Raw genomic sequence first — 13,072 nt, forward strand, 5'->3', positions numbered from 1 at the left:
CCACAAACCTGATCATCGAGTCTGAGCAGCTCATGCTTCCTAAGAGTTAATGGTGACTTGCCTAGGAATAATTTGGTAAGGACAACAGGGTGAACAAAAGGAAGCAGTCTCTTGGCCTCTATACTTTATTTTTAATACAAACAAGTCATAAAAATGTTTCAGACATCTTTTAAACAAGAATACACTTTCTGTAGTGTATCAAGCCATCATTTATTATTGATTAACACTGAAAAAATTTGAATGAGTAATTCTTAATTTGTTTACACATGTATAGAAAATGAGACATGGAGGACTAAAATGAACAATTAAGAACAAATTCAAAGCCTAAAATCTGGTGTCTGTTTAATTCCTTCACAACTTTCAAAGCCACACACACAGCTACAAAGAGAATGCAGATGTTCTTAATATTGAATGCTATTTGCAAAGCCCTTCTCTCCATTCCTTTTGACTCCATGGGCCCCCATGCCCAACACCCAGGTCCTGGTGCCCATTGTGGACTTCACGCTGCTGTTACGTTCCATCTCCAGATGAAGGAGCTAGACCAACTCATAGTATTTGCCGGTCTGAGGGTCGAAGTAGCAGTTGAGACATGGGTCATACAACAGAGTCAGCACTTCCTCGTCTTCTTCAACACTTGGGTCCTCTTCACCTGTGGGCAAGGGGAACCACCAAGACATTAGCCATTGGCCTGGCCCAGAATTCTTAAAAGTGCAATCCTAGAAGGGAGTCAGGGTGGGGGTCACCATCTCTCTCAAGAGCTTTTCTCTATGCAGGCAAAGGCTCGGCTGGAAAGGAGGACCATGGTCGGAACTGGATTCACTTAAGCACACTGTAAGTTTGGAAGAAATGCCAGGGACTCAAAGGGCCAACTCCATATTGAAGGATTAAAAAGCAAATAAGGGGCTGGAGAAATGATGCAGTGGTTAAGAACATTGGTTGCTTTCACACAGAGGACCCAGGTTTGATTCCCAGCACTGGCATGGCAGCTCAAACTTTCTGTAGTAACTCTAGTTCCACAGTATCTAACACCTTCTTCTGGCCTCCGTGGGTACTGTACACATAATACATAGACACACATGCAAGAAAAACACTCTTACTCTTATGTAAAATAGAATAAAAAGAAACAAGCAAAACCAAATGGTATAGAGAGGAGACTGAAGGAAAAAGGATAAAATGGCAGTCATTAGCATCAGGATATACAGGATGATTATCCAAAACGCAATAACCACATGTGCCAGAACTGTGTCCAACGCAGAGTAGTGTGAGTCCAAGTCAAAACAGAGTCTTTACTCATTTTGTTCCACTAAACAACTATGCATTTAAATGATGCCATTTGCAAAGCTAAGATCCATAAAGCAGAAAATATGTTAGGTGAGCTATAGTTTTCTTTGTGGTAGGAATGTCTAAGCTCCGTGGGGTTACAGGTGATGGCTTAAGTGGAGGGAACACCCATTGCCTAAATCATTAGCAGGGTTTCCAATATGCAGTATGCAATTAAAGCTGTTTTACAAGAATACTTTCTGAGCTCTCTTGTGTGCCCAGCAGTATCAACGACTTTGGTGTTTGAGTCCTGGTTCCTTCAGAAAGTCTATGTTTTTTTCCCTTTGGAGTGAGAAGGGTGAGGGTAGTCACAGAGAAAAAGAGGTGTTTAGGACATTTTCCTCTTTGTTAGCTCATCCCTCTAAGGACCAAGGACAAGTGTGGGCTGTGAGCATGAGAAAAATCTGAAGTGACAGAGGTTTAGTGGAAAACTGCATGGTCCATGGGTGTGTGTGTTTGCGTGTGTCTGCACTGAATGGAGGTTGAAGGTCAATGGCTGTTGTCATGCTCCGAGGCTCTTTAGCTTACATTTTGAGACTAGTATCCTTCCCTTAACTGGAAGCTCACTGGATCGGCTAGAATGACTGTCCAATGAGCCTCAGAGACCCACCCATCTCCACCTTCCTAGTGCTGGGAATAGAGGTCTGAACTCCCATTCTTGACTTTTATTCGAGTGTTGCAATCTGAACTCAAGTCCTCATGTGTGGCAGGCGAGTTACTGACTGAGACATTTGGCTTTTGAAAACATAAATAAAAGCCTATGATCTTTCTGGGATGGGTACTGAACTGTTACTTCAATAATCAGGGGCTTCAGGGCCATGAGTTCTAGACCAGCCTGGCCATGGCAATACCCTGACTTCAAAAACAAAACAAAACAAAACAAACAAAACAAAACAAAACAAAACAAAACACAAAAAGTCCATGATCTTAAATGCTCATAGTACAGTCAGGTGGTGAAGGGAGGCTCCTATTTTACCAGGAAATTCAAAGCAAGCTGTCATAATCACTATCAGGATACTGGTAAACTGGAGTTAGGACAGTAGGCATGTGCTCCCATAATGAACAAGGCTTTGAAGCCACTCTACAGCCTATTCCCCTTGTTACCTCCTGAAACATAGCCCTTTCTGGAGCCAGATACTGAGGTGGGTACCAGGCACAAAAGATTATAGGAAACAGGTTTGTTCTTAGGGAGTGTGCAGTGAATGTGTGTTGGTGAGTTCTGCACCAACAGTCCTTAAAAGCAGGACTAAGATGAATGGATGAGTCTGCCCCACTGGCTGATATTTCACTGGAGGAGCCCTTAACAGTCTGGAGGGCAGTTTCTCTTGCAGTAGTGCCTTAGACAGTCATGACCATGTAGAACAGCCAGGTATTAGGATATTCATTTTGCAGATGAGGAAGCTGAGGCCTACAAAGGAAATAGGTCATCTGAGGTTGCCTGGTGGTGATTCAGAGGCAGAGCTTGGGACAAAGCCTAGTAACGAGGCTTAATCTCAGTGTCCCTTCTCATATACCCTTGTAAAAATTAATTGACAGGCTGTTAATCTGAGTTTGCTCCAGTGCCCCAAAATTATTAAGCACACCAAAGTCCCAGATCAATGTAAATACAGACAAACAGGACTTGTGCCCTGCTGCTAAGAAACCTTCTACCATCCTCAAACTGGCTTCCTCCTCAGTCTATCACATGCATCTTCTTGGGCTAGCTTTCAAGGGCGCATACTAAGGTTTCCTTGTTTTCTTGCTCTCACTTGAGCCTACTTGGTTGCAGACTGATGGTGGGTGACCAATGCATGAGTTCTTATGTGTTCAAATACACTCTTTAAAATCTTAATATGCCCAAATTTAGCTTTTAACACCAGGCTTGATGTTTTTGTGAAGGGTGTGGAATCACACATTTAATTGGGAATTTAAATATGAGACAGACTAGAAAAATGTAAAGGTGTCCCATATTTTCAAATTTGGAAGCAGAACAAATTTGACTTCTCATGTCTCAAAACCTACTGGTGAATATGACAGAATCTCTTAAAGGGCCAGGAGTAATGAGTTCAATGGGCCCCAAGAAAAGAACAAGCTCAGTGATGGCAGCATTAGCCCTGCTGCTTTAAGGAGGAGGAGTCCAGAGGACTTGGTGGGCTTCCAGGAGGAGGCCAAAGGGCTTTGGGGAAGCCTATTTTGGCTCAGAACAAGGAGGAATTTTCTTAGCATTAGAACTGACCAATAAATGGAAATGTCTTCAAGGGAGGGCAAAAGCTTGGGTAATACTTGTATAGGATTTTGTAGATGAAATCTACGTACTACAAAGGACCAGATCCAGAGACCCTATGATGAGCTCCTGTGACCTTAGTGTACCAGAGTTTACATCCTTAAAGTGTTATAGGATTACCAACCACACTGGATTAACAGTGGTAGCCAACATGGCTACTTGGCACAATTTTTAGTGAACAGGAGACCTGAGAAGGAATATTGCCTTTCCCTTATTTCTTTTATTGCTTTAAGAATGGCCTCTGAGGCTCTGCTTTTGTTCTATTTTCCCCCACTTGTGGAGATGTTGACAGTTGCTTTCCAAAGGATGTGACTTAACCATACCAGCCACTTAACAAAGCAGCCACTAAAGGTTAACTGGGCATTATTTCTCCAGAAGAGCTAAAAATACCTGTATTTCAAATTCTGCATCCCTGGGGAATGAGGATGGCTGCCTGAATGGTGACGAGCTGCAGATTCATTTGGACCTTTTTGGACCTTGATTTCATCATTTACAAACTGGTAATGAGGAAGTCTAGATTGGATGTGGTAATATGCATAGCACAATGCACACAGCAGTTGCTCAGTTAATGGCTGTTTGTACTATTTAGGATGGTGATGAGATAAACAATGAACTATTAGCTATATGTTTTTAGTAAGTTATATGTATCAGTACAGCTAAGCATGAACCAAAGACTTTGTAGAGGCAGGAGGTAAGACACTTGGACAATCTGCAGATGGCTCTGCATCCCACCGCTATGGGACATTGGGAAAATTCACTACTGAGCCTCTATTTTGTGTATGTTGAGATATTAATAGTACCTGCCATGTTTCTAGTGGGGATAAAGTAAACTCATATTTGGCATACAATGAGTTCTCTCAACAAATGTTATAAACATTGTGCAGGTTAGTTTTATTCCAACTTGACATCATTTGGGAAGAGGCAACCTCAATTGAGAAAATTCCCCCACCAGACTGGCCTGCAGTGATTTTCTTGATTGATGGCTGATGTGGGAGGAACAAGCTCACTATAAGCAGTGAAACCCTGGTCTGGTTGTGAAAAGCAGGCTGGTCAAGCCAGTAAGCAGCACACTTCCGTGGTGTCTGCATCAGCTCCTGCCTCCAGCTTCCTGTTTTGACTTCTCTCAGAGATTGACTCAGTGTTAGCTGAAACACTGGTCATGGTCTTTAATCACAACAAAAGAATCTAACAAAGACACTCATCAGGGACATGGGCTCTCTGTGTTAGACAAGAGAGGGGCATGTTTCTTATAGCTTACTAGGTCTCCCAAACCGTATTTGCTTGTTTTTTATAAGGGGGTGGGATGGGGTGTAGGGCAGGCGGGCTGTGAGTTAGAATGAAATCAAATGTTCCTAACTGACTTATATAGGACACTAAGACAAATTCATCTTTGATTAAAAGTCCTTAGACAAAAAAAAAATTATTTCTGTTTCAAAGAGGAAAACCAAATCTTCTATCAAATATAATATGAAAATATGAAAGTCATAAGTCACAAGGTTAACAGTGAATTATGAGTGCTTGTGGATCTGTCATTTAATTTTTGGTCTTTACTAGTAATGCATTGGTTAGACCAACCTTTGAGAGCAAGAGAACATGGGTCTGTATGGTAGTTGTTCATTGTATCCTGTGCCTGCACTAAAAATGATAACGATGCAAGCTAGTGCTATTAAACGGGGCAAACTAAATACATTTTACAGCCAGATGGGGCTCTTTCAAGATGAAAATAACCCCTGTGACGGGCCCTGTGTCTCTAACACCCAACTGCAAAGAAATCAAGGTGGCTCTTCCTGTACAACACAGATAAACCAAAGCAGTAAATGCTACATAAATGCATTCGTCCCGATACATGCAACCACAGAATGGGAGCGTCATGCATTAGAACCATGGGCCTAATATACTTTTGTGAGTTTTAGTACCCAAGCTTGAAATGCATGAATTTTAAAACTTCCAACAATGGTATTTGTACAAAAATTGGGTAAGCTTATGTACAATTTTACATAGAAATAAGTACTTTAAACATATATAAAAGGTTTTGTTTTCATTGTAATTTAATTTCTGAGGCCTCCAACTTAATCATTTTGCCATAGGAATCTCTGCTTAATGAAATTATAATATCATTAAGCAATTGCCACTATGATGTCAAGTGCTGGGGAATGTTTTGAAAGGTAATTATCCTGCATGGGTATGGGGTAATTTTCAATTATATTCTTGGATACTGCAGAGTTTTAAATTTTTTTCCCTGAAAATGCTAAATTGCTCTATTTAAAGACTGGCTATAGAAACTCCAAAAGGACAAATTAACAAATAAAACCATTTTCTGCTACTAGGCTCAGAGCATCTGGACAGGGGTCCAAATTACATTTTTACTCTTCTCCCTATAACAAAGCCATTTCTACTGAAATAAAATTACCTTTCAGATAATAATCTATTTACAAACTTTCAGCCTCATCTCCTCTGAAATTGGTTAACAGCAGTAAGAGAAAGCTTAGCAGAGCCAGACCGAATGCAGCAGTATTGGCTGCCCGCCCTCTGTCGCATCTGCTCAGGTAAATAACCCCTTGAGTTCACCTGTGAGAGCCAATTAATAGAAATGTTAATTATCTATATTTAATGCATTTTAACTGTGGATAATAGAAAACCTGTATGTACAAGCTGAGGCTTAGCACTTGAAGATAAATAAAGGGCAGTACTTTATCAGATTGAAAGTCTCAGAATCAAGACACTCTAGTTGATTTTCGATTTTTTCTGATGCTGCCTCTAGAATTAAAAAAAAAATTAATGCATTTTCCCTCCTATAGATCCTAAGAACTGACTGACTGTATTTGTGTGTGCACACTAATACACTTGTTTAAGTGATTCCCAGTGAGGGGGCACTGTGTGGAATAGCATGCCTGAGAATCAATAAGGATGACACTTGAGATAAGACAATGCTGAGCACTGGAAGCCTGGAGAGTCTCCTACCAACATCCCTCAGAGCAGGGAGGAATCCATGCACAGTAGCATCTGGGAGGTCTACTGGGAAACACTCCATTCTGGTCTTCAGGGAATGGGTGCCTTCAATGTGGAGGAAGAAAGAGGATCGAGGGTGGAGTTGGAATGATGGAAAGGTCCTCCCACTAGAAAGCTGTATTGCTTCTGGAAGGCAAGTCATGTGCATGATTACAGGTCAGCTGCCACTGGGAACCCAGCATCCTCTGTGTAGATGACTGAGCATGTCTTATCTGGAAGATGCCATTTAAGGGTCACACTGTGGAACTCAGATGTTTAATTAGGGGTTATTGCTACTTTATTCCTTTCAGGTTGTCTCTATTATAATTCCAAATGTGATTTGGCACATGTGAGGGAGGTGCCTTGCCATACCTACAGAGCCCACAGCTTTGCAGGAGTATGATTTCTGGCTAGGTGTCAGTACTGAGCTAACCAGCAAGGAAAGCTGGGCCTCCATGCTGGGCATAATTCTGGACTGCATGTGGTACCCCATAAGTAGGGATGGATCTAGAAGAGGGACTAGGGAGCTTTGGACTCAGCAATGTGCTTGTTTCAATTAGAGAGCTGACTTACATTCCTGAAAGAAAGGCACGTCTTTATCGTAGTGAGCATGTGCTTAGCTCAAAACCCCTGAGCTCTATAGAGGAGACAGCCCTGGCCCCTGAAAGTGATTTAACAGCAAATATCTCTCTAACTGAAGTTTAAGTTGGGAACAAATGGTAATTGGTACCTTGTAGAAGTGCCTTCTGCTTTCTAGAAGGTCATAGGAAGACCATGAATCATTTTGTAAGCTGGGAGTTGAGTTGGGGGCCTAACTAGAGTACTAAGAGGGCTATTGAGAATTGGAGGGAGAGCATAATACTTGCACAGTGAGTGCAAAGACCTGAGTTTCATCCCTAGAACCCAACATCTCAGTGTCTGAACCCTGGGACCTGCTGGCCAGGCTAGACTACATGGTAAGATGAAAAACATGTCTCCATAAACAAGATGGATGACTCCTGAGTTTGACCTCTGCCCCACCCCCTGAAACACTGAGGAGAACTATTCAATCCAGAAAGCTTCATAGGAAGAATGTTAAGTAGACTAACAGTCAACAGAGGACCTGTCACAGCATGGTTCTTTCTAACCTCAGCTGGTGTTCTGTGGTAGAACCAGAGTGCAGGTCAAGCTGCAGATGGTCAGGCCTGTGGCTCTGCACTCCTTCATGCTTAGGTGTGGGAGCCAGACTACTTAGTCTCCTGTCCTTACTGTCACGGAAGACATAACATCCTACAGGACAATATTGTGGTAACATGCAGAAAAATCCCATGCCATGTGGGGCAAACCTCATTAAGTTTCTGTTATTGTTTTTACTTCTCCAATTTTACATCCCCCTCTTCTGGGGGCGGGGGGAAGGTCAGCTCTGTGATTTCTTTGTTCCCCCTAAGTCTTGGGAGGATCAGTTTTCTCAAAGAGTGTTGTCCCCACAAGTCAGCCACATTTCAGAGGAAGGCCATACATCTAAGAATATTCCGGCAGCACAAACTGGCCTTGGTAGAACAAAAAAGAAGACACAAAGTTAGGTGGGAAGGGAAGTGGGAAGGTGGACTGGGAGGACTTGTGGGAAGGGTGGTGAATATGATCAAAACTCACTGTATACACTTCTCAAAGAACTTATCAAAAACAAAGAATGACTGCCGCCCAAGACAGAATGCATGTCTGCCATCCTGGAATTGAAAATAAAGTCAATTAAAGTTTAAGAAAAAGACAGGGCTTTTGTTATACAGCCCAGGCTGCCTGTTGTGATTACATGAGTACCACCAGATACCACATCTGAATCTGCTTTGCATTGTAAATAAATCCTAAGAAAATCCACAGGTTGGCTCAAATTGCCCTGTGTCTCCCACAGACCAAACAGTCATCTGCATATCAGAACTTTCTAGAGTGTTTACCTATGTCCTGGACATTGCTGTAGGCACCAGGTACCACAGATGCTCAGTGAAGCAGAACTCTTAGACCCTTATTGTTAAGTGTGAAGTCATTAAGTAGCTGTAAACAGAGTAACTATAAAAGGACACTTCTGTTGATGGGGAACAGGTAGCCAGATAACCCCATGTCTGTCTGTCTGTCTATAAGGAATGGTGAGAATTCTGTGAATTCTTTAATAGTACTTTAAATGATGCATAAAAAGAGCATTTGCTGCCTAGTTGTATCCTGTGGGAGACTGGCAACTGAATGGCCTGTGTAACACTGCCATACAGAATGTGCAGGGGCATTCTTTTTGTGAGACTCTGACAATGCCAATCCTCCCTTGGAAGGTCTTTCTTACTCCAGATTTTTTTGTGAATTGCAGAGAGGTCTACCGGCTGAAGAGAGCGGTGATTATTATTCTATGTTGGAACTGGTAGGCATGAATAATTTAAGGGTCATATCTGTAAAGGAACAAATGTCAAAAACAAATTGACAACCATTCTTCCAGCAAAGTACGGTTCATTCTCAAAAGGTCAGCTCGGCAGTTTTTTTGAGGAAGTTCTGAAATCGTCACTTCCCATTTTACATTTCACACAGGCTCAGAGAAAACACTTTTTGAATAAATGTTAAGGGCACTTGGGCTGGTGGTGATTGATATTCCACAAGCATATTACGACCGAGGAGGAACCACGAAGAACCTGCCAGTTCTCCTTCAGTCAGTGACTGGGTCAGAACAGAACTCTAAGCACAATGTTTTGGCCAGGTGCATGGCTCACTTAGGGTGGTGCTTAGATACTGAAGATATTCTGGCTGAGCACAAATTGGCAGGGACACAGCATCCTACTGAATAAGGCAGACAGGACTCTTGGGTTCCAGGGCCCGATGTAACTCATGCATTTCCTTTGGTATGGGCCAGGAGGTTTTTTAGAATTACATTAGTTAGGTTACCATGCTGTTCCCTGCCCATAAAGTGTGTTCCTACCTCCAGCTGCTCCACGAGCACTGGCTTCTCCTTCCCGGACGGAAGTGAGGTGGTCCAGGGCATTGCTGCACAGCCCCAGAAAACCATGTGGAAGATGGGGTGATAACAGAACCCATACTTTAGACTCTAAAGTTTAGAGGCTACTGGGAGAATCAAATTACACATGAAGATCCAGAACACAGATACATCACTCATGTATCTTTAGCTGTTAGTTTTGTCCCAAAAATATCAAGATGGATGTTCTCTTTTCTCTGAGCTTCCAACTCAAAACAAAACAAAACAAAACAAAACAAAACAAAACAAAACAAAACAAAAAAGTCAAAACAAACCAAAAAGCAAACCAAACCAAACACACTTATAAACTAGACAGCAGTTCAGCAGAAAGATGCTGAGGTCACTGTAGCCCCATTTTAGCATGGTCTCTGACTGAAAATTTGACCTCTGGGCAAGTCATTTACCTGTTAAGGCAATCAACAGGCTGAATTGAACCAATTTGTGACTGATTGTTAGAGTCCCAGGGTAGGACTTTGAGATGCTCATCCTCTTTTCTATACTGGGGTTCTGTATGAGACTCCTTTTGAAGTGAGTTTTTACTGCTTGCAAAGAAATTGTAAAGTCCACTGCTTAACATTTGATTTCAGAAGTCTCCCACATTTATAAACCCTAGGGATGAGGCAGGAAACCCAGGCTGAAGTTTTTGTGAATTGTTCTATTAAGAATTTGGAAAACCTCGTTCCTGTCTGGGCCCGAGCACTAAGTAGATTCTGGGCAGCAGCTAAGGCCCCAGTCTCACAGAACCCAGGAAGTGGGCCTCCCAGGAGCTCTAAACCCCGGCAGTATCTTAGGTAAGGAGACAGCAATGCCCACCCCAAACAGGGAGTAACTGGGACCCACTAGGACCCAAGAAGTCACTCCTGGCCCAGAGCACTGGTTCCTTCCTGTCTGCGTCTGAGCACTGAGCAGATCTTGGGCCCCAGCTCTAACCCCAGTAGTAACACCCCCTCACACAGTTCTGATACAACCAAGATAATAGGAAAGACAGAGACAGGGCAGGAAGCACTAAGGAGATCCAGATGGTGAAAGGCAAGTGCAAGAACATAAGCATCAGCAACCCATGGCATCATTAGAACCTAGTTCTCCCACACAAGAAAGTCCTGAATTCCCCATATCACTAGGAAAGCAAGATTCAGATTTAAAATCACTTCTAATGATGATGATAGACGACTTTAAGAAGGACATAAATAACACTCTCAAAGAATTTGAAGAGAACACAGGTAAACAGATTGAAGCCCTTAAAGAGGAAACACAAAAATCCCTTAAAGAATTACAAGAGAACACAACTAAACGGGTGAAGGAATTGAACAAAATCATCCAGGACATAAAAATAGAAGTAGAAACAATAAAGAAATCGCAAAGGGAGACTACCCTGGAGATAGAAAACCTAGGAAAGAAATCAGGAGTCATAGACGCAAGCATCACCAGCAGAATACAAGAGCTAGAAGAGAGACTCTCAGGTGCAGAAGATACCATAGAAAATACTGACACAAATGTCAAAGAAAATGCAAAATGCAAAAAGTTCTTAACACAAAACATCCAGGAAATCCAGGACACAATAAGACCAAACCTAAGGATAACAGATATAGATGAGAGTGAAGATTCCCAACTTAAAGGGCCAATAAATATCTTCAACAAAATTATAGAAGAAAACTTCCCCAATCTAAAGAACGAGATGCCCATAAACATACAAGAAGCCTACAGAACACCAAATAGACTAGACCAGAAAAGAAATACCTCCCGTCACATAATAATCAAAACACCAAGTGCACAAAACAAAGAAAGAATATTAAATGCAGTAAGGGGAAAAGGCCAAGTAACATATAAAGGCAGACCTATCAGAATTACACAAGTCTTCTCACCAGATACTATAAAAGCTAGAAGATGCTGGACAGATGTCATACAGACCCTAAGAGAACACAAATGCCAGCCCAGGCTACTATATCCAGCAAAACTCTCAATTACCATAGATCGAGAAACCAAGATATTCGACAACAAAACCAAACTTACACAATATCTTTCCACAAACCCAGCATTACAAAGGATAATAGCAGGAAAGCTCCAATACAAGGAGGGAAATTATACCCTAGAAAGAGCAAGAAAGTAATCCTCTTTCAACAAATCCAAAAGAAGATAGCCACACAAAGATAATTCCACCTCTAATAACAAAAATAACAGGAAGCAACCATCACTGTTCCTTAATATCTCTTAACATCAATGGACTCAATTCCCTAATTAAAAGACATAGGCTAATTGACTGGTTACATAAATAGGACCCAGCATTTTGCTGCATACAGGAAATCCACCTCAGTGCAAAGACAGACTCTACCTTAGAGTAAAAAGCTGGAAAACAATTTTTCAAGCAAATGGTTCTAAGAAACAAGCTGGAGTAGCCATTCTAAAATCTCCAGCCTGAGAACACAAAGGGAGGGACTCATGGCTCCATCTGTATAGGTAGTTGAGGGTGGCCTTGTCAGGCATCAGTGGAAGTGGACGGCCTTGGTGCCTGAAAGTTTGGATTCCCTAGTGTTGGGGAATTTCAAGAGCAGGGAGGCGGGAATGGGAGGATGGTGGGAGCATACCTTCATAGTAATTGGAGAAGGGGGGATGGGGTAAGGGGTTAGGCATCAGTGGAAGTGGAGGGCCTTGGTGTCTGAAAGCTTGGATTCCCTAGTGTTGGGGAATTTGAGAGCAGGGAAGCAGGAATGGGAGGATGGTAAGAGCACACCCTCATAGAAACTCCCAGAATTATATGGATTAGACGTGCCAGAGGAAGGCCGCCAGAAGATTAGATTCCAGAATTCAAACAAAAAATTATCTTGATACTAAAATTTGTTTTGAGAATTGTACATTGCAGAATATATAGCCTTGGTGTATCTACTCATCAGGCAAGCTTGAGTAGACCTGCTCGAACCTCTAATGTCCTGGAATTCCAGCTGGAAGCAGTAAAGACACAGCATCAGAGGCTTATCAATTTATTCTTCCCCCAGCCCCTCTTCTAATATCTCAACACCCGTAATCAGCTTGAAGAAGTTAATGAAGTATCAGTGCCCCTATTCCCTGGGCTTAGGGACTGAGGTGGTTAATGTTGGGCTGTCTTTCTAGGGAAAAGTAGTGGTTTTATTGGAACAGGGAGGATTAGCTAGGATTTATTGCGTAGCCATAACCTATTGGTAGAAATATGTATACTTGTTATTAAGATGAAGTTTTAATTTCTTAAATGATATAAACTTTACTTTGATTTCAAATTTAAGGTTTTCATTGCTATGAGTTTCTTATTGATATAAAAGTGAGATTAATATTGTTACTCTCATAGGCATTGTGCCTGTATAACACATTTAGGAATACAAGGCTTAGACCCAGTCCTTCTTTAACTTTTTTAACTGATTTGAGATGGTTAGCCTGTGAGTTAAGGGCCTATAGCAAATTCATGGCTCTGAGTTTATTGTTAGGGTGTTTTCTATATTTTAGTTAGAAATAGCTGAGAGGAGTTAACAGACAACAGTGCAGATTGC

At 41.8% G+C, this 13,072-nt stretch overlaps 1 protein-coding gene and 1 long non-coding RNA gene across 5 annotated transcripts in view; one reads left to right on the forward strand and one right to left on the reverse strand.

The window, feature by feature from the left end:
• The window catches only part of LOC143441776 (uncharacterized), an 87,862-nt gene that overhangs the window by 53,741 nt on the left and 21,049 nt on the right, over positions 1-13,072 (forward strand). The gene's annotated exons all lie outside the window — the stretch shown is intronic.
• The window catches only part of Cfap20dc (CFAP20 domain containing), a 218,539-nt gene continuing 205,557 nt past the window's right edge, over positions 91-13,072 (reverse strand). For all 3 annotated transcript variants that reach the window (XM_034498162.2, XM_076931532.1, XM_076931531.1), the window contains one exon: positions 91-649. In XM_034498162.2, the coding sequence (XP_034354053.1) occupies positions 537-649 (113 nt within the window). In that variant the 3' untranslated portion in view covers positions 91-536. The remainder of the gene's footprint in view (positions 650-13,072) is intronic.

Source organism: Arvicanthis niloticus, chromosome 3 (genome assembly GCF_011762505.2).
Source record: "Arvicanthis niloticus isolate mArvNil1 chromosome 3, mArvNil1.pat.X, whole genome shotgun sequence".
NCBI classification, from domain to species: domain Eukaryota; kingdom Metazoa; phylum Chordata; class Mammalia; order Rodentia; family Muridae; genus Arvicanthis; species Arvicanthis niloticus.